The sequence below is a fragment of the Hylobates moloch genome, unplaced genomic scaffold (assembly GCF_009828535.3).
Source record: "Hylobates moloch isolate HMO894 unplaced genomic scaffold, HMol_V3 SCAFFOLD_15, whole genome shotgun sequence".
Lineage (NCBI taxonomy): Eukaryota > Metazoa > Chordata > Mammalia > Primates > Hylobatidae > Hylobates > Hylobates moloch.
Window position 1 is genome coordinate 46,270,989 of NW_026652290.1, and position 24,926 is coordinate 46,295,914.

The 24,926-nt window shown below is 43.5% G+C and overlaps 1 protein-coding gene across 1 annotated transcript; it reads left to right on the forward strand.

The window, feature by feature from the left end:
- Positions 1-61: 61 nt before the first annotated feature.
- STARD7 (StAR related lipid transfer domain containing 7) lies at positions 62-23,793 on the forward strand. Its single transcript, XM_032177632.2, has 8 exons — positions 62-744; positions 12,862-13,070; positions 13,404-13,453; positions 15,049-15,159; positions 15,241-15,323; positions 15,933-16,032; positions 21,330-21,414; positions 21,709-23,793. The coding sequence occupies exons 1-8, from the start codon at positions 455-457 to the stop codon at positions 21,891-21,893; spliced, it is 1,113 nt and encodes a 370-aa protein (XP_032033523.1). The 5' UTR covers positions 62-454; the 3' UTR covers positions 21,894-23,793.
- The last annotated feature ends 1,133 nt before the right edge of the window (positions 23,794-24,926 follow it).

The following is a 24,926-nucleotide window of genomic DNA, read 5'->3' on the forward strand; positions in this document are numbered from 1 at the left end:
AATCAGGGCCTAGGTGGCGGAGAAAGGGTAGGGTGCGCGCGGGCGGCGCGGGCGGCGCGTGCGGCAGTAGCGGAAGGCGCGGGAGCCTGCGTGCTGGCCGGCCTGAGCTGTCTGTCTCGTTTCTGTCCGCGTGCCCTGCATCCCGGCCCCGGCCGCCCGCCGGAGGTCGCCCAGGAGGCAGAGGGCTGACTGGTCTGCTGCCCGGGCCCAGGAGTGCCTGGTGTAGCGGTCGCGGAGCCATCCCGGCGTCTGCTGCCATGACCCACTCTCCCCTCAGAGGGGACTCTTCCTCAGCGGTGGCTGCAGAGAGAGATGAGCGGCGGCTCCTGGCCGCAGGACCGTGAGACGGGTTCGTGGCCGGCCAGTTAGGGGGACGCTGCGGACCACCGCCTGCGCCGCCTCGGACTGGTTCCTTGGGCCCCGGAGGCTCGCGGCGGGCCCTGCGGGAGGCGGCATGTTCCCGCGGAGGCTGCTGGCCGCCTGGCTGGCGGGGACGCGGGGCGGGGGCCTGCTGGCGCTTCTGGCCAATCAGTGCCGCTTCGTCACGGGCCTGCGCGTGCGGCGCGCGCAGCAGATCGCGCAGCTCTACGGCCGCCTCTACTCCGAGAGCTCACGCCGCGTCCTCCTCGGCCGCCTTTGGCGCCGGCTGCACGGCCGTCCTGGCCATGCCTCTGCCTTGATGGCGGCGTTCGCCGGCGTCTTCGTTTGGGACGAGGAGAGGATCCAGGAGGAGGAGTTGCAGAGGTGGGCGCTGCGGCGAGCTCTTTCTGGGCCGCGGGGTGGGGGGACTTGTGAACCTTGGGGCCTGCCGTGTGGTCGGTGGCCCTTGTTTACCCGGTGGTCTTTGGCGATGCAGTCGATTGAACCTGCTTCAGCAAACCGCGTTGTTATTTGCCTCTATGTGTCAATTTGCATTTGTCGGGTTATAAAATAGAACTGAAAGTGTGTAGGCTGGTGTGTAGGAGGGAGACTGAGTGGGGCGAGCAAGACAGTAAAGAAACAACACTGTAGAAATCAATTAGATATCGAAGGCATGGAGGCCCTTGTTCACGTAATCTGTAATCTTTAACACAACCAGAAAGGTGCAAATTCAAAACAAATTTTAAATTTGGCCTGAGGGTGGTGGGCTGCTATTTGCAAAATGACTTCAATCCAGATGGGACTCAGGCCTGTGAGAAAAGCCGGGAGAGCCCTCTGTCATCGTGACTCGTGGCGGAATTGAGAGCCTGGAAGGGATTTTGTCCAGGTTACACAAACCAGCAGCCCAGACATTTGAACCTGTAAGAATTAGGTCAGATTTTTGCGACGTTAACTAGAACTTTGAGAATAGTGTCCCATTAGACTCTGAAGTCATGCTGTGGTCATCAAAACTGAAGAACCCAGTACCACTGATTACGTTTGTTAATCTGTAGTTCTGAGACTGTAGTTTCCAGGTAATGTCATGGGAAAATTTTGCTTTGGTTTTTGGTTTACCTTGTGTTTGTATTTTCTTTGCAACAGATATTCTTAAACTGTGCCCTCCCTGCACAGAAAGTACTTTGCTGTGATTTCGGGAACCGGAGACAATCCCCTCCCTCCGCAGATTCCACACCAGCTTGTTTATTCTTGATATTTCCTCCACAGGGAAACAACCTGTTATTCCACATTTTTTGTTAGGTTAAAAATGGAAATACCCCAATAAAGTTTATACCATGGCCTGTGTGGGAGGTGTAACACCCAGATGCCAGGCAGCTATTTGTGCCACACTATGAATTGTGGGTAAATGTAAGTCTATCTTAAGAACTGGGAATACTTTTCCTAGCAGGAAAGATAACTTTTATAAATGCAACTTAAAATCATAACCACAAACAACCTTATTCACAAAAAAATTTAAGCTATCAAAGCGTGATAGGTATTTTGCCTAGTTCCTATTAGTATTCTTTTGCTACTTGGCCATTGGTTATAATCAAAGTCTCTTCGGCGTGGGAAATAAAAGAATAGGAAGAAAACTTTTAAGTTGAAAAATTATCATTAACTTTTAATTTTCATTTTTGATGATGAAATACCCGTGTTCCACTTTTAAGTTGAAAAATTATCATTAACTTTGAATTTTCAGTTTTGATGATGAAATATCCTTGTTCCACAGTTAAGTTTGAGAGGAAAATCTCCAGTTGGAATTGTTGGGGAAAGAGGAGAAAGACCAGAAAAAGGGCTACTGGGTACAAAAGAGAGGAAAGGAGAGTTTGGGGGTGGGAGTTAAATAGTGTTGGGGCTTACATAGTAGATGACACTCTTTGGCTTATTTTATGCATTTTTATGGATGACATTAATAGATCCTGGAGCCTGTGTTTAGCAGTGCTAAACAGAGTTAGTGGGGAGTTAGTGGGGAAAAAAGATAGGAAATGAACATAGTAAGCATTTGAGTTAGTCAGTATTTACCATGGCAGAGAGATCAGACCAGTTCATGACTGAGCCTCTGGTCAGACTGTCCCTGAAACCCGGAGGCAATTGAAATACTCTTGGTTCTAATCCAGCTCCTCAAGAGGGACTGCTCTGAGTTAACCAGCTTTGGAATTTCAGGAGTTCAGATGAACTCCAGAACACTTTCAAGCTGCACTTTGACCCTCCTTAGGGTTGTTATAGTAAAGGCCCTCATTTAACATTTCATTGTTTGGTTCATTCTTGAATTTGGTTTTTCATGTAATTAAAATTTGATCATGTTGTTCATCTTGAGGATTTTTTCTTTTTAAAATATTTTTTAATGTGATAGGAAGGCAAATATGCTATTCAACAACTACGTCTTGGTTGCACAGTGGTTCCTTAGGTCTTTGTTTTGATAGCTTGTCATGTTTATATTTTATTAAAATATTCTGGGTACAGATTAACTTATTTGCTTTGTGTTTAAGTATTCTATTTGCTTGAAAGTAGGCACTGCTGAGGTTGTCATAGCTAGATTAGAACATCTTGGATATTGTTCTAGTGAGAGGATTTTTGGGTAGCTTCCATAATGGAGCACAGTTGGAGTGTGTCTCAAGTGCATTTCTTTCATTGTTAATGGAAAAAGAGCATGATTGTCACATGGCTCCTAAATCACAGCCTTTGGCTCATCTGTGCTGATTCTGTACCAACTTGTCCTGGCACAAACTAATTCTAACATTGCTGTTTTGGTTAAGCAGGTGGAATGTGCAGGGTGTCTTTTTGAATGTGTGCCTTAAAGTGGCATGTTTTCCTTATGTTATTTGAGTCCTTTTCAGAATGACAAAGCATAACTTATCTTCTCGTCTTTTGTGCTTAAGAACATCTTACCAAATAGCGTCTTATTAATCAAGCAACAGCAAGAAAATTTGAGAAGTGATTTTGACTGGCTGCTGTGGCCAGATTTAGAAATCAGATCTTTTAATACTTGCTCTAGTACCCAGTTGTCTTAAATTAAACAACAAAAAAATCTTGGGATTGCTGTTTTTGGTGCTAGCTGGCATTCTGTGATTCCAGGGTGAATCTAATGGAAAAATACAGTAGTCATGTTTTTCATTGCTTTGGAACAGTTAAAAAAGAAAAGTTACAGGAACAAAGAGAGGAAGGATGTTAAGAAATGAAAGGCTAGGGGAAAATGTTCCATTAACCTCCTCATAGTTTTTTAAAAGTTACAGTTCATTGCTCCAGAAATTTGAGTAAATAAGTGCCATTAAAGTTGCATAAAGAAAATTGGCCATTTTCTCTTCTCTGTCTTTCAGGGCATTCGGGATATGTTAAACTTCAGTGTGTTATTGACTAGATAAATGATCCGCATAAAGTCCTTTTGCCTTAAAGGAACTTTTTTTTTTTTTGGGGGGGGGCCATTGTCACTTCAGGCTATCTTACTGGTAAACCCTTAAACCCCTTGTTAGATCTTCAGAGCTACATAAAATTAGACCTCAATTTTTTGAGATTGTCTTCATTATTTTACCATTAACTAGTTGCCCCAGAACTGCAGTGAGCTAATTGATGTCCTGTCCTGTCCTCCCCTCCCCTCCCCTCCTGCCCCCTTCCGGGACAGAGTCTCGCCATGTCACCCAGGCTGGAGTGCATTGGCATGATCTCGGCTCACTGCAACCTCTGCCTCCCAGGTTCAAGCGATTCTCCTGCCTCAGCCTCCTGAGTAGCTGGATTACAGGTGCTTGCCACCACACCCGGCTAATTTTTTGTATCTTTCGTAGAGATGGGGTTTCACCATGTTGGACAGGCTGGTCTCCAGCTCTTGACCTCGTGATCCACCTGCCTCGGCCTCCCAAAAAGTTGGGATTACAGGCATGAGACACAGTGCCCAGACTCTTTCTTTTTTTTCTTAAGACATAATCTCACTCTGTTGCCCAGGCTGGAGTGCAGTGGTGTGATCTCGCCTCACCGCAGCCTCCGCCTCCCTGGTTCCACCTATTCTCGTGCCTCAGCCTTGCCAGTAGCTGGGTCTACAGCGGGGGTGCCACCACGCCTGTTTACTTTTTGTATTTTTAGTGGAGACGGGGTTTCACCATGTTGGCCAGGCTGGTCTCGAACTCCTGACCTCAAGCAATCCTCACACCTTGGCCTTCCAAAGTGCTGAGAGCCAGGCGCCTAGCCCTATGTCTTTTTTTTTGCGGGGCGAGGGGGCGGGTATGGAGTCTTGCTCTGTTGCCTAGGCTGGAGTGCAGCGGCATGATCTCAGCTCACTGAAGCATCCACCTCCTGGTTTCAAGCAGTTCTGCTGCCTCAGCCTCTCAAGTAGCTGGGACTACAGGCGTGCCCCACCATGCCCAGCTAATTTTGTGTGTTTATTTTTAGAAGAGAAGGTTTCACCATGTTGGTCAGGCTGATTTCCAATTCCTGATCCCAGAGTGCTGAGATTACAGGCATAAGCCACTGCGCCTGACTGCTATGTCTTTTATTTCTAGGTGTGTCCCGTATCAGTAGACCCTGCCTTTGACAATAACTTGGAATTTGAAGAGGAGGAGGATTATGTGAAGTGAGGCTGTTGTCTGACTGAAATTCCTAATTGTAGGGATGGTTTCATTTAAGTAATTTTGGAGCCTTACACCAAGCTCCATGCTGAGGGCAGGACCCCTAGATGAACCAAATGTTGTTTCACTTACTTTGTTTTCATGGTTTGTTTGCCTTCAGTTTCTATAGCTTTCAGTCCAGCCTTTTTCAGATATTGAAATGATTTTCGTTTTGGAGAAAGGAAGCCATGGTCTCTCTTTTCCTGATCCTTTTTCTAATCTGCTGATTTTACTATTTTGGGAATAATCTCTTTTGTCCTTCTGTCCTCTCTTAAGCCTCTTAAGATGTGAAGGTTTAGCCACCCATCCCATCCAAACAAGATTTGGCACAGCAGGCTAAAGAGATGTATCAGGAGAGGTTTTCCTTTTCTCCACATACATGATAGTGAGTGACTTTGTGCTCCTGTATGTTAATTGGGTCTTGTCATGTTAACATTTAGAAGTTCAGACCCTTCAGGGATTCCTAAACGTTGGGACAAAATAACTTGATCATTTACATTTTCGTGAAGCAGTCTTGCTCTAGCATTCATACTGTGTCTCCACAAGACATTTCCGTCCCTTTTCATAATTTTAGTCAAAGCCACCTAGTAACCTTTAATTATATAGGAGAGCTTGATTAAGCAGTGGGTCAGATGCTCTGGACCACCTTGATTCTTAGAAGGTCATGAAAAAATGTTGCCTATAGTTAATAATTTTCTTAAAACTTTATTAACTATGTAATTCTTTAATGAGCCTCTGATGTTTTAGCATTCCACCAGTGGAAATATGATCCCCTTTATTATGTGGCAAGAATGATATTCGGGCCAGGTGTTGTGGCACGTGCCTGTACTTGGGAGGCTGGAGGATCACTTGAGCCCAGGAATTCGAGGCCAGCTTGGGCAATGAAAAAAAAAATTTTTTTTAAAAGAATGACACTCAAGAGTTGTGCTTAGTTATTGTTGAAGGATGCTTTATAGTCCTCAAAAATGCTGTAATCGATGCCCTATGGTGCCTGATTGTTCTCAGCAAATCTAGCTATGGTTTTGCTTTTGCTTTCTCTTCTGCAACATCCAAATGCCTACCCTAAGGTTCCTTCTCTGTTTCTCTATGGTTTTGCAGCTGGTCAGGGATCTTGGTTGTAACAAAGAAACTGGTCTTGGTTAATTTAAGCCAAAAAGGAATTAATCAAAAGGGTGTTAGGTCACTCAGTATCGACAAGGCCAGAGTACAGGTTGATCAAGACCTGCAACAGGAATAATCTACTTAGGGCAGTGTTGCTGGCATTCTTTCCCCCAGATTGGTTGTACTCCTGGACTCTCAGCTCCCTCAAGATCCTGTGCCTTTGTGTTATCTTCAAGATTCAAAGCCCCTTCTAGAAGTCTCTAACCTCACTTAAATTAGGAGCTGTGCTTCAACTGCTAGTGGGCGGGAGGGGGGCTGCATTCACCTATTTGGGTTCTCTCCAAATAGAAAGGGATTTCAGGCAGTCAAAATGACAAATGTTCCCCTATATAAATATTTTCATCTAAGTCCAAAGCTTAAAATTCAGCAAATTCAATTTTAGAACCAATAGGACTTCAAGAAATAACGTCCTCACTTTAAAGGTAAAATGACTTTAAAGGTAAAATAAAATAAGATCACACAGCTGGTTGTAGAGCCAGGACTAGAACACAAATCTTTAGACTTGCCATTATTTTGAATTGCTCTAAACTTTTAATCTTGGATTGCCACTGTGAATTTTTGGCTTTTGCAGCAATATATTAATGCAATATATATATATTTTTGAGACAATTTCACTCTCACCCAGGCTGGAGTGCAGTGGCACAATCTCAACTCACTGCAACCTCCACCTCCTGGGTTCAACAGATTCTCGTGCCTCAGCCTGCTGAGTAGCTAGGATTACAGGTGCAGGCCACCATGCCTGGCTAATTTTTTTTGTAGTGCTGGGATTACAGGTGTGAGCCAATGCACCTGGCCAATTTTTTTTTTTTTTTTTTTTTTTAAGAGTCTTACTCTGTTGCCAGGCTGGAGTGCCGTGGCGTGATTTTGGCTCACTACAGCCCCAACCTCCTGGGCTCAGGTGATTCTCCCACCTCAGCCTCCTCAGTAGCTGGGACTACGGTTGCATGCCACTACACCCAGCTAATTGTTGTATTTTTTTTTTTTTTTTTTTTTTGTAGAGGTGGAGTTTTGCATGTTGCCCAGGCTGGTCTTGAAGTCCTGGGATCAAGTGATCTGCTCACCTTAGCCTCCCAAAATGCTGAGGATTATAGGCGTGAACCACTGCCCCAGGCCTTAATGCAATCTTTTAATAAAAATTTGGATTACTGAGGCCTATTTTCATTTTATTATTTTTTGATTTACTAAATGTATTCATGTAATATATGTAATGTTTACCAGGACATGTAATGTTTACCAGGACATGCTAGGAGCTGGAACTACAAATATGAAAAAGACTGATTCTGGGCTACTAAGGAATTTATAGTTTAGTAAGGAAAGCAGATATAAAGATAGATTAATTATAGTGTAATATGCCTGTGTAAAGGAATAAAAATCGGTGTATATGGTTAACTCTGCCTAGCAGTTACCCTTGTGGTTTTTTGAAGCTGGAAGGGTGAAAAGGCATTTCAGACAGGGTAGCAGTAATTTGGGTCTTCTTCAGTCTTGAATTGCAATAGAATGTATAAGACAGCCAGCCAGCAATTTTTGTTTCTTATCTGTAACCTTTCGTTAAAGGTTGCAGGGGGTGGGGTGAGGTGGGGGGGGCACGGAGAAGCTGGGTATGGTAGCACACGCCTGTTGTGCCAGCTACTTGGGAGGCTGAAGTGAAAGGATCTCTTAAGCCCAGGAATTTGAGGCCAGTTTTGGTGACATAGTGAGACTTTGTCTCAAAAAAAAAAGAGGTTATGGGAAAAATACAAGCCAAGTTTTAAAAAATTATTATTATAAAATGTTTCAGATATATAAAAAAGGTTTAAATAGTAACATGAGTGTTGCAAGTACAGCTATTTTAAGAAATAAGATATTACAAGTATACTTAGGCTTCCTCTGTACGTTTTTCCAGTTGTATTCTTATTTTTCTCCAAGATGTCACCATTATCCCAATTTGTTGTATATAATTCCTTATGTTTTTATACATATGTATATACCCCTGAATGATACAATAGTGATACATAGTACAATATGTGGTGGTGTTTTTCATGTTTTAAAACTTTTTGCAGCCGGCGAGTCCCACCTGTAATCCCAGCACTTTGGGAGGCCCAGGCTAGTGGATCACTTGAGCCCAGGAGTTCAACACCAGCCTAGGCAACATGGTGCAACCCCATCTCTACTAAAAATACAGAAAACAAATTAGCTGCATGTGGTGGTGCTTGTCTGTAGTCCCAGCTACTTGGGAAGCTGAAGTGGGAGAATCACCTGAGCTCGGGGAGTTAAGGCTGTAGTGAGCTGTGATTATGCCACTGCACTCTAGCCTGGGCTCAGAACAAACAGAAAAAAACCACACAACTTTCGCAGTCCTGAACAAAATACTAACAAACTGAACTCAGCAATATATGAAATGGATTATATGCCATGAAAAGTAGGATTTATCTAAGGAACGCAAGGTTGGTTCTTCATACAAAAATCAATTTATTACACCATATTAATAGAAAAAAGGACAAAAACTACGTGATCATCTGAATAAACACAAAAAGTATTTGACAAATTCCAGCCTCCTTTTGTGATTTAAAAAGAAAACACTCAGCAGACTGGGAATAGAAGGAGATTTCTTGCAGCCGATAAAAGGCATCTACAAAAAACATAGCTAACAGTGTAGTTAATGGCAAAAGACTTAGTGCTTTTCTCCTAAGATCAGGAACAAGATGAGGATTCTGCTCTCACCACTTCTGTTCAACATTGTACTGGAGGTCATAACCAATGAAATTAGGCAACATAAGGAAATGAAAGTAATTTACGTTGGAAAGGAAGAAATAAAACTATTTCTATTTGCATCTGACATGATCTTATATATAGAAAATAGTAAGGAATCTACAGAAAGCTATTAGAGCTAATAAATGAGTTCATCAAGTTTGCAGGATACAAGATCAATACACGGAAGTCATGTTTATGTACACTAACAATGAACAATCTGAAAATAAAACTAACAGTTTCATTTACAGTAGCATCAAAAGGAATAAATACATAGGAATAAATTTAACAAGTGTACAACTAAAACTGTAACACTAAAAACAACAAAACATCATTGGAAGAAATTTGAAAAGATATAAATAAATGGAAAGACATCCCGTGTTCATGGATTAGATTAGAACACAATATTGCTAAGATGGCAATACCACTTAAAGTGATCTGCCACTTCTGATAGTCGTATGGAAATGAAAGGAACTCAGAATAGCCAAAACAGTCTTGAAAAAAGAGAACAAAGTTTGGAGGACTCACTGTTCCCAATTTCAAAAATTATTACAAAGCTACAGTAATGACACTGTGGTACTGGCATAAGGATAGACATCTAGATTGTTAGAATAAAATTGAGAGTCTAGAAATAAACTTTCACATTTTTGGTCAGTTTTCAACAAGGATGCCAGGATAGTTCACTGGAGAAGGGATAGTCTTTTCGACAAATGACACTGGGTCACCTGGAGAAGCAGATGCAAAAGAATGAGTTTAGACTCCTACCTCATTATCATACACAAACATTAACTCAAAATGGGGTAAAGACCTAGTGTAAGCTAAAATTATAAAACTCTTAGAAGAAAATATAAGCATAAGTTCTTATGACCTTGGATTAGGCAATGGTTTCTTAGCTATAACACCAAAAACAAGCAAAGAAAAATTAAACATCAAAATTAAAAACTTTTATGCATCAAAGGATACTATCAAGAATAGTATAAGCACATGAAAAGGTTAGGGAAATACCAGTCAAGATGCAATGGGATACCATTTCACACTCACTAAGTTGGCTGGAATAAAAAAGATGGGCAATAACAAGTGGGGCAATTGGAACCAAGGATGTGGAGCAGTTGGAATCCTCAGACATTGCTGATGTGAATATAAAATAGTGCAATTGTTTGGAAAACATTTTGGCAGTTGCTTAAAAAGTTAAGCATAATTACCATGACCCAGCAAATCTGCTCCTAGGAATCTACCCAAGAGAATTGAAAACATGTCTATATGAAGATTTGTACACAAATGTCCACAGCAGTATTCTTTTTTTTTTTTTTGAGACAGTTTTGTCTTTTCGCCCAGGCTGGAGGGAAGTGGTGCAATCTTGGCTCACTGCAACCTCTGCCTCCTGGGTTCAAGCGATTCTCCTGCCTCAGCCTCCCAAGTGGCTGGGATTCCAGGCTCCTGCCATCACACCTGGCTAATTTTTGTATTTTTAGTAGAGACGGGGTTTTGCCATGTTGCCCAGGCTGGGTCTCGAACTCTTGACCTCAGAGTGATCCACCCACCTTGGCCTCCCGAAGTGCTAGGATTATAGGCACGAGTCACTACGTCTGGCCAGCAGTATTACAGTAGCCAGAAAGTGGAAACAAATTTTATTTGATGAATGGATAAACAAAATGGGATCTATCCATACAGTGGAATATTATTCAGCTATAAAAAGGAATAAAGTACAGCATGGTTGAACTTGAAAGTATGCTAAGTGAAAGAAGCTAGACACAAAAGCTACATATCATATGATTCCATTTATTTGAAACGTCCAGAATTGGCAACTCCATAGAGACAGAAAGTAGATTAGTGGCTGCCTAGGACTGGGGGGAGGCAGGAATGAGAAGTGACTAATGATAGATAGAGGTTTCTTTTGGGGGTGAAAAATGTTCTGGAATTAGATAGGGGTGATGGTTGCACAACCTTGTGAATATACTAACAAGTACAGAATTGTACACTGTAAAAGAATGAATCTTATGGTATGTGAATATCAATTTAAAAACAAAGGGGAAAAATATATATACTTATAATAAGACAACCCAATAAAAAACGGACAAAAGATATCAATTGACATTTTAAAACCATAAACCTTCATAATTAACATTTGAGGGCTATTTATGTGCCAGATAACAAACACTTTATTTTATTTTTTATTTATTTTAGAGATGGAGTCTCACTCTGTCGCCCAGGCTGGAGTGCAATGGTGTGATCTTGGCTCACTGCACCCTCAGCTTCCTGGGTTCAAGTGATTCTTCTGCTTCAGCCTCCCGAGTAGCTGGGATTACAGGCACCCACCACCATGCCCAGCTAATTTTTGTATTTTTAGTAGAGATGGAGTTTCACCATGTTTCCCAGGCTGGTCTCAAACTCCTGACCTCAGGTGATCCGCCCACCTCGGCCTCCCAAAGTCTGGGATTACAGGTGTGAGCCATTGTGCTTGGCTTTTATTTTATTTTATTTTATTTTGAGACGGAATTTCGCTGTTGTTGCCCAGGCTATAGTGCAATGACACGATCTTGGCTCACTGCAACCTCCGCCTCCTGTGTTCAAGCAAGTCTCCTGCTTCAGTCTCCCGAGTAGCTGGGATTACAGGTATGTGCCACCATGCCCAGCTAATTTTGTGTTTTTAGTAGAGACAGGGTTTCTCCACGTTGGTTAGGCTAGTCTCAAACTCCCGACCCCAGGTGATCGCCTGCCCCAGCCTCCCAAAGTGTTGGGATTACAGGCGTGAGCCACCGTGCCTAGCCTATTTTATTTTTTAAGAGACAGTGTAGCTGGGCGCGGTGGTTCACGCCTGTAGTCCCATCACTTTGGGAGGCCGAGGCGGGCAGATCATGAGGTCAGGAGATGAGACCGTCCTGGGTAACACGGTGAAACCCTGTCTCTACTAAAAATACAAAAAATCAGCCGGGCGTGATAGTGCGTGCCTGTAGTCCCAGCTACTGGGGAGGCTGAGGCAGGAGAAACACTTGAACCTGGGAGGCGGAAGTTGCAGTGAGCCCAGATCATGGCACTCTCTTCCAGCCTGGGTGACAGAATGAGACTCTGTTTCAAAAAAACAAACAAACAAAAAGAGATAGAGTCTTACTGTATCGTCCAGGCTGGAATACAGTGGCAGAATTGTAGCTCACTACAGCCTCCAACTCCTGGGCTCAAGTGATCTTCCCATCTCAGCCTATAGCTTGGAGTACAGGCATGTGCCACTATGCCTGGCTAATTTTTTAAATTTTTTCTTAGAGATAGGGTCTCATTGTGTTTCGCGGGTTAGTCTTGAACCTGGCCTCAAGGAGTCCTCCTGCCTTGGCCTCCCAAAGTGCTGGGACTACAGGAGTGAGCCTCTGTGCCTGGCCATAGATATTAAGCACTTGACAGTTTTTTTCTTTTTTTTTTTTTTTTGAGACAGAGTCTCACTCTGTCGCCCAGGCTAGAGTGCAGTGGCATGATCTCAGCTCACTGCAACCTCTGCCTCCCAGGTTCAAGCCATTCTCCTGCCTCAGCCTCCTGAGTAGCTGGGATTACAGGTGCGCGCCACCATGCCCAGCTAATTTTTGTATTTTTAGTAGAGATGGGGTTTCACCATGTTGGTCAGGCTAGTTTCGAGCTCCTGACCTCGTGATCCACCCTCCTCTGCCTCCCAGAGTGTTGAGATTACAGTCGTGAGCCACCACGCCCTGCAGCACTTGACACTTTGTAATCTTTATAGCCAATCTCGAGGTAGGTACTATTATTATTTCCATTTTATAGATTTAGAAATAGGAACTGGTTAAATAATATTCTAGTTAGTGAGCATTGGACTAAGATTCAAACTCAGGAACTCAGTTTTTATTCACTATACTGTGTCCTGTTTATATACTACATACTGTAGTTTACTGTATAACCTTCTTGCACAGACCTTTGTGTGGACACTTCATTTCACAGGGCTGACTAACCACCTCACCACGGCTCTTTTTCCCCTTTACAGATCTATTAATGAGATGAAGCGGTTGGAAGAAATGTCAAATATGTTTCAGAGCTCTGGAGTCCAGCACCACCCTCCAGAACCAAAAGCCCAAACAGAAGGGAATGAAGATTCAGAGGGCAAAGAGCAACCTTGGGAAATGGTGATGGATAAGAAACACTTTAAGCTGTGGCGGCGCCCAATTACAGGCACCCACCTTTACCAGTACCGAGGTGAGCCCAGTGTGGCTATCTTTTGGGTTCCATAGTTGCCCAGGTGCATGGGATTTCTGTTCTTCATACTTCTCTAAACTGTTCTGGTTGTTTCTCTGAAAATTTGCTGTAGTTTTTTGTTTATTGTTTTTCTTCTCCCAGATGACAAATGTCTCAGTGTTGTCTTTGCTTACATCCTCTTTGTCTTTCTTTGTTGCCCCACTAAGACTTCTAGTTTCTGAACCTGCCTTTAAGATCTCTTAGTACTTTAGAACTGAGACGCTGCTAGGTGAAAGAAACAAGGCGAGTGACTGGAGTATGGCCAGCATCCCTTATTCTTTCTTTTCATTCTAGTTTTTGGAACCTACACAGATGTGACACCTCGGCAGTTCTTCAATGTTCAGGTGAGTTAATTTTTCTCTCCAGATTTGGAGCCTCCTAGCATATCATTTGCTACTGTCTACATGAATCATTTATCTGACTCAGGTGACATTGGCTTAAGTACATCCATCTATCTACCTGTCATCCACATTGTATAGCATTTAGGTAAACATTTGACTTAGAATTTCTTTATCTGTCCCATGGGGATGAGATCAGTTTTACCCTCCCACAGGACTGTTGGTAATATAGATAGAGGAATGGGTATGAATACTTTTAATGTATTTTATGAGGCTTTATTGTTTTTTTCCCCAAACAACTTGAGAGTAAGTTACATACATCATAGCCCTTTGTTCCTAAATTCTTCCAGTGTGTATTTCCTAAAACTAGCCATATGCCATATTTCTTAACTAATCATGATACCATTATTGAAATTAGTAAATTTAACACTGATGCAACACTTTCATGTAGTCTTCTGTTTGTATTTATCAGTTTTATCAGTTGACTCAATGTCTTTTATAGCATTTTCCACTTCAGTACAGATAGGATTATATTTAGTTGTCACATCTCTTTAACCTCAAATCGAGAACATTTCCATAGTGGAGGCTTTTTTTTTTTTCTTTCCTCTCCCTGAGACAGGGTCCTGCTGTGTCACCCACCCTGGAGTGCAGTGGTGTAATCATGTCTTGCTGCAGCCTTTGTTTCCTGGACTCAAGTGATCCTCCCACCTTAGCTTCCAGGCCTACAGGCATGCGCCACCACACTTGGCTAATTAAATTTTTTTTTTCTTAGAGACAGGGTCTCCCCATGTCTCCTAGGCTGGTCTTGAACTCCCTGGGCTCAAGTGATCCTCCTGCCTTGGCCTCCCAAAGTGCCTGGATTACAGGTGTGAGTCACTGTGTTGGCTCAACGTTTATTTCATAAAGATGAAGAGTATCTGTTCAAAGACTGCTTTCCTCCTTGTAGGGGAAGATGTTTTAAAAAATGAAACAGGGAGGTGGGATCGCCCAGAGTTCTAGAAGAAAAATTTTTTCTTTCTGGATTTTTCATTTGTTTTGCCGACTTCCGATAACTACTTCGTTGGTTATAACACTCACTCTAACATGCAAGTGCACTTTCCCTGAGGTACTGGATCTTGTTAATTTGTAGTGAATTTTTGTTGGTTTTATGTATATGGTATATCTGTCTTAACTTGAAAATCTTCAGTTACTAGTGATGCCAGAAATTTTAAAAAATATGCTACTTGAATTTTTTTTGTGTGAGGTGTCTACTTAACACTTTTGGACTTTTTGTTGTTTAAATCTTTTTAGAATTGTCTTACCCTTACACATTCATATCACTATATATTATTTTTCCCCAGATGTGTCTATTAAAATATTTTGTTACATTTTTCCTTGGTTTGTCTTCTGAAGATTCACATTCAGTGAAATGACATTAGCCTGTATAAGGTGATTTTGAAAGAATCTCTGTAGTAAACACAGTCATGTCTCTCACACTCTGGCAACAGATTACACTCTCCTTGTAATAAGGTTCTTGGATCAGAGAACAAAGCATCTGGAAAGCTTTCTGCATTTTTGTTTTGGGTCTTCTGGGGTATTCATGGTCTTTTCTCTTTCTGCAGCTGGACACAGAGTATAGAAAAAAATGGGATGCCCTGGTGATCAAGCTGGAGGTGATTGAGAGGGACGTGGTTAGTGGTTCCGAGGTTCTTCACTGGGTAACCCATTTTCCTGTGAGTATTTTTACTTCTGATTTTATTTCTGTCCAGGTTTGTGTGATGCAGAACACTAATCCTGCCCCTCCATTTCTTTAGTATCCAATGTACTCACGGGATTATGTCTATGTTCGCCGGTATAGTGTGGATCAGGAAAACAACATGATGGTGTTGGTGTCGCGGTATGTATGGCTGCCTGTGGCTGTTGTCGAGTTCCTTTAGCTGTGGCCTTCATTCCTACGTACCTGAGTTTGCATATTCTTAGTGCCCTATGAGTCTCCCACAGGCTTCCCTGCAGCCAGTGCCCCTTCCATCCAGCTAGAAGATGAGGGACTCTGACTGTCTAGGAAGAATGGAGAGATACAAGCTTTTAGTTAAACTGTTTTTTTGGGTTCTTTAATGTTGGTAATTAAAAGAAGTGCTGTTGTTTTTGACCCACAGCCTAGTGAGCCGTAAATTACCAAAGGAACTCACTTCATTTTTAATTAATTCATTTGTTTATTGTAGACGCAGGGTTTCACAGTGTGGTCCAGGCTGGTCCTGGACTCCTGGCCTCAAGTGATCTTCCTGTCTTGGCTTCCCAGTGTTGGGATTACAGGCATGAGCCACCACGTCTGGCCTTCACTTCATTTTTAGAACTTAGTTTGTATTTATTCATCTTAGTGACTCCTTTGTTTTGTGTATTTAAAAATATCAGAGCCAGCTTTTTAGGCCTTCCCCTTAACTTAGCTCTCCTGTTGTTTTATATATAGACATTACTAAGAGTTTGCTTCTCCTTTCCTCCTTACCAGTGCTGTGGAGCATCCGAGTGTGCCAGAGTCTCCAGAATTCGTCAGGGTCAGATCATATGAATCCCAAATGGTTATCCGTCCCCACAAGTCATTTGATGAGGTGAGTTTTACCTCATCCAAGAGATAATATGTCATGGTTGTGGAATTTTCTCAAGGGATGTCTTACCTGAACTAGGGAGGAGGGGGTGTGGCCCAGGAACAGTTCTCAGGGGAGTCTGATGCTACTGGTGGGGGAACCATTTTTTGGGAACTCCTGATGTAGGTGATGTACCTGGAAGATCCCCAAGGACAAAGTAGTGGCAATCCATTGGTTCCCTCTTATCTGAGAGACAGTTAAAAGAATCATGGCCACTGATGCATTAGCCTGTATCAGTAGCATTCTTCAGGAACTAGAGTGAGTACCTTCTGTCAGCATTTTACCACAGTGGGCAGAGCACTGGCTGGAAACTTTTCTGGATTTCTGCTTCCTTGCCAGAGAAATGGGAAGGTTGGACTCATGCTGTCTGCCTTCTTTAAAATTCTGTGACCTTTCTTTGAAAAGAGTATTTATTTCAGCCTAATGAGGTGTTTTGTGTTTATTTTTGATGTTTTTAAGCTAAATCTCCATTGAGAGTATAGATATTGATGCTAGTGGCTGCTGGTTTTAGTTCCACTTCACCTTATAATGGCTTTGTTTCTCCCTGTTGCTTGTGTTTGATTTAGGGCTATGTGGACAGTGTTCTTTAGTGTGGTTTTCTTATTCTCATCAAGTTGTTTTATTTATACCACCTCAAGGACTTGAGTTGGTCCTTGTGAAAAAAACAAAAAAAAAGTACACTGGATAGAGAGAGGAAAGCAGGAAGGGCACTGGGGTTAGAAGACATGATTCAAGCAAAGACAAAGATAGGAATGAGCCAGGTATGCACTGAGAGACTCACATGCTTAGAAAGGAAAGTAGAGGTTAGGGAGAAGTGATAAATTGCATTGACTGTGTACACAGGGTACTCGAAAATGATGTAGCTAAGTTTGGATTTGCCAAATGGGAATTAGATCTTTGAGCCAAGGTAGGGGATTTTTATCGTGGAAAATTTGAAATACATACAAAAGATACAGAAGTAGAAGAGTATAATGGACCCTATGTATCTGTCCCCAGCTCCAGTTATCAACTCATGGCCAAAATTGTTTTTTTTTTGAGACGGAATCTCGCTCTGTAGCCCAGACTGGAGTGCAGTGGCGCGATCTCGGCTCACTGCAAGCTCCGCCTCCCAGGTTCACGCCATTCTCCTGCCTCAGCCTCTCCGAGTAGCTGGGACTACAGGCGCCCGCCACTACGCCCGGCTAATTTTTTTGTATTTTTAGTAGAGACGGGGTTTCACCGTGGTCTCGATCTCCTGACCTCGTGATCCGCCCGCCTCGGCCTCCCAAAGTGCTGGGATTACAAGCGTGAGCCACTGCGCCCGGCCAAAATTGTTTTATCTATACCCTTTCCCATTTCCTTTTTCACTCCCCTGATTATTCTGAAGCAAATTCTAGCTTTACTGTAGGAGAACACAGTTCTTCTATTATATATTTCAGTATTTATCTCAAATAAGGATTTTGGGTTTTTTTTGGAAACAGGGTCTCCCACTTACCCAGGCTAGTGTGCAGTGGTGCAATCAGAACTTAACTGTAGCCTTGACTTCTTGGGCTCAGGTGATCCTCCTGCCTCAGCCTCCTGAGTAGCTGGGATTATAGGCGTGTGCCACCATGTCCGGCTAATTTTTTGTATTTTTTGTAGAGATGGGGTCTCACCATGCTGCGCAGGCTGGTCTTGAACTCCTGGACTCAAGCAATCCTTCCACCTGAGCCTCCCAAAATGCTGGGATTAGAGGCGTGAGCCACCGTGCCCAGCCCAAATAAGGAATTTGTAAAACAGCTCTGGGCCGGGCAACATGGAGAGACCCGGTCTCTACAAAAAATAAAAATTAGCCAGGCATGGTGACATGTGCCTGTAGTCCCAGCTGCTTGGGAAGCTGAGGTTGAGAGAATCACTTGAGTCCAGGAGGTCAAGGCTGCATTAAGCCGTGTTTGTGCCACTGCATGCCAGTCTGGGCAACAGTTTGAGACCCTTCTCAAAAAAAAAATAAAAAAGCCAGGCGCAGTGGCTCATGCCTGTAATCCCAGCACTTTGGGAGGCCGAGGCATGTAGATTACTTGAGGTCAGGATTTTGAGACCAGCCTGGCCAACATGGTGAAACCCTGTCTCTATAAAGTACAGAAATTATCCAGGCGTTGTGGCACGTGTCTGTAATCCCAGCCACTTGGGAGGCTGAGGCAGGAGAGAATGGCTTGAACCTGGGAGGCAGAGGTTACAGTGAGCCACCCAGTGTGGGCAACAGAGTGAGACTAGTCTCAAAAAAAAAAAAAAAAGACAGACTTAAATGTACTTAGTTTTTAAATATATTATCTTTATTGATGCTCAAATTGATCCCAGTTTTGGTCATTGGGAGCCGTGTTGGCTCAAGCCCCTTTGACATGACCCCAGAAGCTATCTTGCTTTCTGGTGTTACAAGATGTTGTAGGTTCATCTTGTATATTTTTAGTTTTACACCTGGAAATTAACATTTCTTTAGGGAGTCCTGGTTCCTTTCAGTGGAAAATGGCATTTAAATACCACAATTTGGCTGCTAAGAATATTCATAGCTATTGGGTCGTTTATTGTTTGTAGGCCTTTTCAGAAGATAGAACCAAGTAATACATTTTATTGGTATGTTTATTTTTAAGATAAAATAAATCCTAAGTATATACTAATACTTTTAATTCAAATTCAAGACTATGGAGTTTTTATTTCTATCTTCTATCTTTTCATTCCCTGTACTGTAGAACTCAATTCCCAGGAACCCTAACACAACTAACTACTAATTTGTTGAAATACACAGCCTCAGAATAACAATACAATAAGATCACCAATAATACGAAGAATAAAATTTTGTGGTCTTTTTGTCTTCAGGATGTGCATACCATGTACAAAATACTGATTTTTTTTTTTTTTTTTTTGGAGACGGAGTCTCGTTCTGTTGCGCAGGCTGGAGTGCAGTGGTACGATCTCGGCTCACTTGCAACCTCTGCCTGCCAGGTTCAAGCAGTTCTCCTGCTTCAGCCTCCCAAGTAGCTGGGATTACAGATGTGCACCACCACGCCCAGCTCATTTTTGTATTTTTATTAGAGACAGGGCTTCACCACGTTGGCCAGGCTGGTCTCGAACTCCTGACCTCAAGTGATCCACCCGCCTCGGCCGTTCTGAGTGCTGGGATTACAGGCATGAGCCACCGTGCCCAGCCCTCAGCTAAGGTTTATGACAGTGTCAGAGTAAAGATATGCAGCTGGATCATAAGAGAAAAAGGCACAGGAGTCTGGAGGAGTCCATGTGAAGCTTCCTTCCCCAGCAATGAAATGCAGCAATATGTGTGCAATGTTTCTGTTTAGGAAGGCCATTAGAAATTTAACACTCTGGCTGAGCGTGGTGGCTCATGCCTGTAATCCCAGCACTTTGGGAGGCTGAGGCAGGAGGATCTCTTTAGCCAAGGAATTTGAGATCAGCCTGGGCAACACAGGGAAGACCCAGTCTCTACAAAAAAATAAAAAATTAGCTGTGGTGGTAGTGCATGCCTGTAGTCCCTGCTACACAGGAGGTTGAGGTGGGATGATTGCTTGAGCCCAGGAGATGGAGGCTGTGCTGAGCCGAGATTGCATCACTGCACTCCAGACTGTGCAACAGAGTGAGACCTTGTCTCAAAAGAAAAAAAAAAACACCCAAACTGTTTTTTTTGTATTTTTTGTTTTTGTTTTTGTTTTGTTTTCCTGAGATGAGTTTCGCTCTTGTTGCCCAGGCTGGAGTGCAGTGGTGTGATCTTGGCTCACTGCAACCTCCGCCTCCTGGGTTCAAGCAGTTCTCCTGCCTCAGCCTCCTGAGTAGCTGGGATTACAGGTGTGTGCCACCACACCCAGCTAGTTTTTTCTTTGTATTTTTAGTAGAGACAGGGTTTTGCCACGTTGGCCAGGGTGGTCTCGGAACTCCCAACCTCAGGTGATCCACCTGCCTCAGCCTCCCAAATTGCTGGGATTACAGTTGTGAGCCACCATACCTGGCCCAAAGTGTTTTTTAAAGACGAGTCTTGGCTGGGCGCAGTGGCTCACGCTTGTAATCCCAGCACTTTGGGAGGCCAAGGTGGGTGGATCACTTGAGGTCGGGAGTTCGAGACCATCCTGACCAAGATGGAGAAGCCCCATTTCTACTAAAAATACAAAATTAGCTGGGCATGGTGGCGCATGCCTGTAATCTGAGCTACTCGGGAGGCTGAGGCAGGACAATCGCTTGAACTCAGGAGGCAGAGGTTGTGGTGAGCTGAGATTGCGCCATTGCACTCCAGCCTGGGCAACAAGAACGAAACTCCGCCTCAAAAAAAAAAAAAAAAAAAAAAAGGTCTTGCTCTGTCACCCAGGCTGGAGTACAGTGGCTCAATCTGTGCTCACTGCAACCTTCGCCTCCCGGTTCAAATGATTCTCCTGCCTCAGACTCCCAAGTAACTGGGATTACAGGCGTGTACCACCACGCCCAGCTAATTTTTTAACTTTTAGTAGAGATGGGATTTCACCATGTTGGCCAGGCTGGTCTCGCACTCCGGTCCTCAAGTAATCTGCTTGCCTTGGGCTCCCAAAGTGCTGGGATTATAAGGCATGAGCCACCACGCCCAGCCAACACCCAATTTTTTTTTTTTTTTGAGACGGAGTCTTGCTCTGTTGCCCAGGCTGGAATGCAGTGGCTCGATCTTGGCTCACTGCAACCTCTGCCTCCCGGGTTCAAGCAATTCTTGTGCCTCAGCCTCCCGAGTAGCTGGGACTACAGGTGTGTGCCACCATGGCCGGCTAATTTTTGTATTTTTGGTAGAGACGGGGTTTCACCATGTTGGCCAGGCTTGTCTTGAACTCTTGACCTCAGGTGATCTGCCTGCCTCGGCCTCCCAAAGTGCTGGCTGGGATTGTAGGCATGAGCCACCATGCCTGGCCTAACACCCCACATTTTTATTGGGAGCTGGTCACTTAGTACCGTCTGCTTAGCACATACCAGAATTCCAAACCCCGCAAAGCAAAGCCTGTGTTCAGCATAAACCACGTTGTTTGCATAGTCTATGCACAGGGAGCCACCCATATCAGCTAACTTGACTGGGAGCCAAGTTGGCCAAGGGTCAACATTGCAAGGAGACCTTTCTATGGATAGTAGTCTCTCAGGCCTTCAGTGTTAACTCTTTTCTGCACAGGGTGAAAAAAGAAATGACACTCCCTGCTCCAGAATCAGATCATAGTTACTCTATGGTACTGGATGTGGAGGTTGTGCTGGGTGATTCAGGGATCTTCATTTTTGCTGTTTTTCTTTTCCAGAATGGCTTTGACTACTTACTGACATACAGTGACAATCCCCAAACGGTGTTTCCTCGCTACTGTGTTAGTTGGATGGTTTCCAGTGGTAAGTAAGGGCAAGTATACAGGGCCTGGAACCTGGGTTGAGCATTTTGTTTTTCTCTATTTCCTAATAGGGAAATAAAATGTCTCTTCTGGTTCTTCTTTTTTTTTTTCTGAGACAGAGTTTTCACAACCCATGCTTTGGGAACACATTCTGGGAGGCAGCTGTTATTCACAGGCTATCAGTCAGGTTGTGATCTTTATAAGGAAGAACTACCATCAAAGAAATAGGGTCTTCTAATTTTGAGCCTACTGTTGGTTTGTATGTCAGCTTAACCTGATTCTCGTCTCTTGACAGGCATGCCAGATTTCCTGGAGAAGCTGCACATGGCCACTCTGAAAGCCAAGAATATGGAGATTAAAGTAAAGGACTACATCTCAGCTAAGCCTCTGGAAATGACTAGTGAAGCCAAGGCCACCAGCCAGTCCTCTGAGCGAAAGAACGAGGGCAGCTGTGGCCCTGCTCGGATTGAGTATGCTTGACAGGCTTTGGGATAAGAAGGGACAGGTGCTTCTAGCCCTGTCTCAGTCCTTTATCACTCTGCTACAGAAGGGGGACATGCCACATGTATTAGAAGGCATCTGCTATAACTTCCAGTGCAAGATAATTCAATAACTGATGTCCCATTTCATTCAGAGCCCTTATTGCTCTTATCAAAACAGAAGAAGGCTACATTTGTGGGAGTGTTGTCATATTCTCAGGCCAGCTATTTTGAAATTCGATATCTCACTGAGCTAATCTAGAACAAACCTCTCACCTCAGGCCAGAAGGGGATGACCTCCATTTGCTTCTCTGAGTAGTTTCCTCTGCTGACATTCCAAATCCCACCATCGATTGTGCAGCGCTTTGGATTTCCTTCAGTTCTCCAGGTCCACCTGGAAAGTATAGTTGGCCGGTTGAGTCTCTCAAATGAGGGGCTACTGGGAGTGCTCTTGGTAACAATCATGATGTGAATGGATGTGAACAATACTTGGCTGTGTTAAGTGCCTTGTCCGCACCTTGCTTTTATCTCTAGGGACATGAAGTTATTATTATTATTATTATTATTATTTTTTTTTTTTTTTTTAAGTAGAGATGGAGTTTCACTCTTTTTCCCAGGCTGATCTTGAACTCCTGTGCCATGCCTGGCCAGGGACATGAATTTGTACGAAGAAATTTCCCTCCCTGCCTGCACAATATCACCCATTGATTCACCTTATCCAAAGCAAGTTTCCTGTGAATTGGCCAGTTCTTCTATATTCATTGGATCGTTGCCCCCTTCCTAACCTTCCCCATTTACCAAGAACACTGGGAGACATCCTTTTAGATAGTAGCTTTTTGATGCTCAAAACATCACATTTAAATTTAGTTTAAAAATTTTTTAACTTTTATGTCAAACAGGAGTTGAGGAATTGAGCAGGATTCTACCCTAGTCCCATTGTATAGAAAACACCATTTTGATTCAGGTATTATTTTTCATATTTCAGGTTTGACTTGTTCTTTTCAGAAGGCTAAAGGCAGAGGAATGGGGGCTGGGCCACTCTCTTGGAGCTCTCAGATCTACAGACAAGCTGTGTGAATGCATAAATGTAATCTTGCCTCAAATACTAATACAGTGGAGATTTGGTTTATGTTACCATTATGTTCCTCTAAAAAGTTTTTCTTCCTCTCTTCAGAGCCAAAATAGAAGTGAACTACACTGTTCAGATAAGGTCACAGTCCGATGCTGTCAGTTTGACCGAGCTGGTTTTGCTTATGGTCATGCTGCAATTTGTTAGAATAATAGGGATCAAGTTTTAAATCCTCCTCCTTCCCTTTTTTCTGGAGTCTTGAGGGCCAGAGTTTTTTTTTTTTTCTTCTTCTTTTTTTTTCCCTGCTTGCTACTGTTTTGTGGTGTTGAAAAGTGGTTTAAACCTGAGACTAACTTAAACACTTCCTTGACCTTCTTGTTGCCTGTTCATTTTTGTGCCAAGGAAGTAGCTGCCCCAGTGTATGTCTTGCCTTCTCTGTGTCATTGTTGGAAGAGAAGAGAGATGCATCGAGCAGTCCCAGCTGCTTTTCATTTATTACTTCTCTCTTCTTCCCAGGACCTGATGGAAGTCAGGGAAGAGTCCCTGGGTTAAGTCCAAACTTAGCACCTGCAATTGTTGGGATGTGGATGGATGTGTGCATAAGAGAGAGAGAGAATGTGTGTGTGTGTGTCTGCGAGTGCACACACATGCACAAGTGCGAAGGAGTTGCAGTTGCTCCATGTTCTGACTTAGGGCAATTTGATTCTGCACTTGGGGTCTGTCTGTACAGTTACTCATGTCATTGTAATGATTTCACTCCTAACTGTGACATTTTTATCAAATGTGTGAATAAATAAAGATTGGTACAAAAAAAAGTGTTTGGACAAATGGTGGTGGAAAAGTCTTGCATATTGGACTTATCATTTCTTTCTGATCACAAAGTCTAAAAGAATTTTACTCTGATAGTTGGGAAGTGGAAGTGGCAGGGCTTGTTCATTCTTGGTAGATAGTGGCTGACACAGTTTGCCTAGACTACGAGCCCTTTCCAGGTGACCTGCTTGGCGACTGAAAATAAACCACCTATATCCACTTTCCTAGCTTGATATACTGACCCATATCCTTTCCCTTTAAAAAAGGATCACTTTGGAGGGAGCAGTGCTAGAGCTTAGCAGACAGTAGAAATCAAGAGGGACAGAAGCAGGCCTGAGGTCTAGGGTTGTGGTTGAGGAGAGGGTCAAGTCAGCGCCCTTGGCGGAGGGGCAGTCCTGCTAGCATGCTCTGAGCATAACATGAATTTATGTGTAATTTTGCCTGTGGGAAGCACTAGGTGAACACAAAAGCACACCCAGTTGAACTGAGCTGCATAGGAACACACAAGGCACACATCCCTGTGTGGTGTACCATCTGATTCCAGAGAACTGCACACCTCATCTCATGCTTGCAAGCTGCAGCCCTTCCATTGGCCATCCTGGCTCTGCCTCACACTCCGCTCTTTATTCTCTTTCAACCTCATTTGTATTTTACCTCTCTAATTTTTTTTTTTTTTTTTTTTGAGACGGAGTCTCACTCGCCCGGGCTGGAGTCCAGTGACGAGACCTCGGCTCACTGCAACCTCTACTTCCCGGGTTCGAGCAATTCTCCTGTCTCAGCCTCCCTAGTATCTGGGAGTACAGGTGTGTGCCGCCAAACCTGGCTAATTTTTGTATTTTTAGTAGAGATGGGCTTTCACCATGTTAGCCGGTCTGGTCTCGAACTCCTGGCCTTAAGCGATCCACCCACCTTGGCCTCCCAAAGTGTTGGGATTACAGGTGTGAGCCACTGCGCCCAGCCTATAACATTTTTAAATGACAAAATTTTAGAAATGTAAGATTGATTTAGAAATGGGGGCCAGATGCAGTGGCTCATGCCTGTAACTTTGGGGGGCCGAGGCGGGTGGATCACCTGAGGTCAGGAGTTCAAGACCAGCCTGACCAACATGGAGAAACCCCGTCTCTTCTAAAAATACAAAATTAGCTGGGTGCGGTG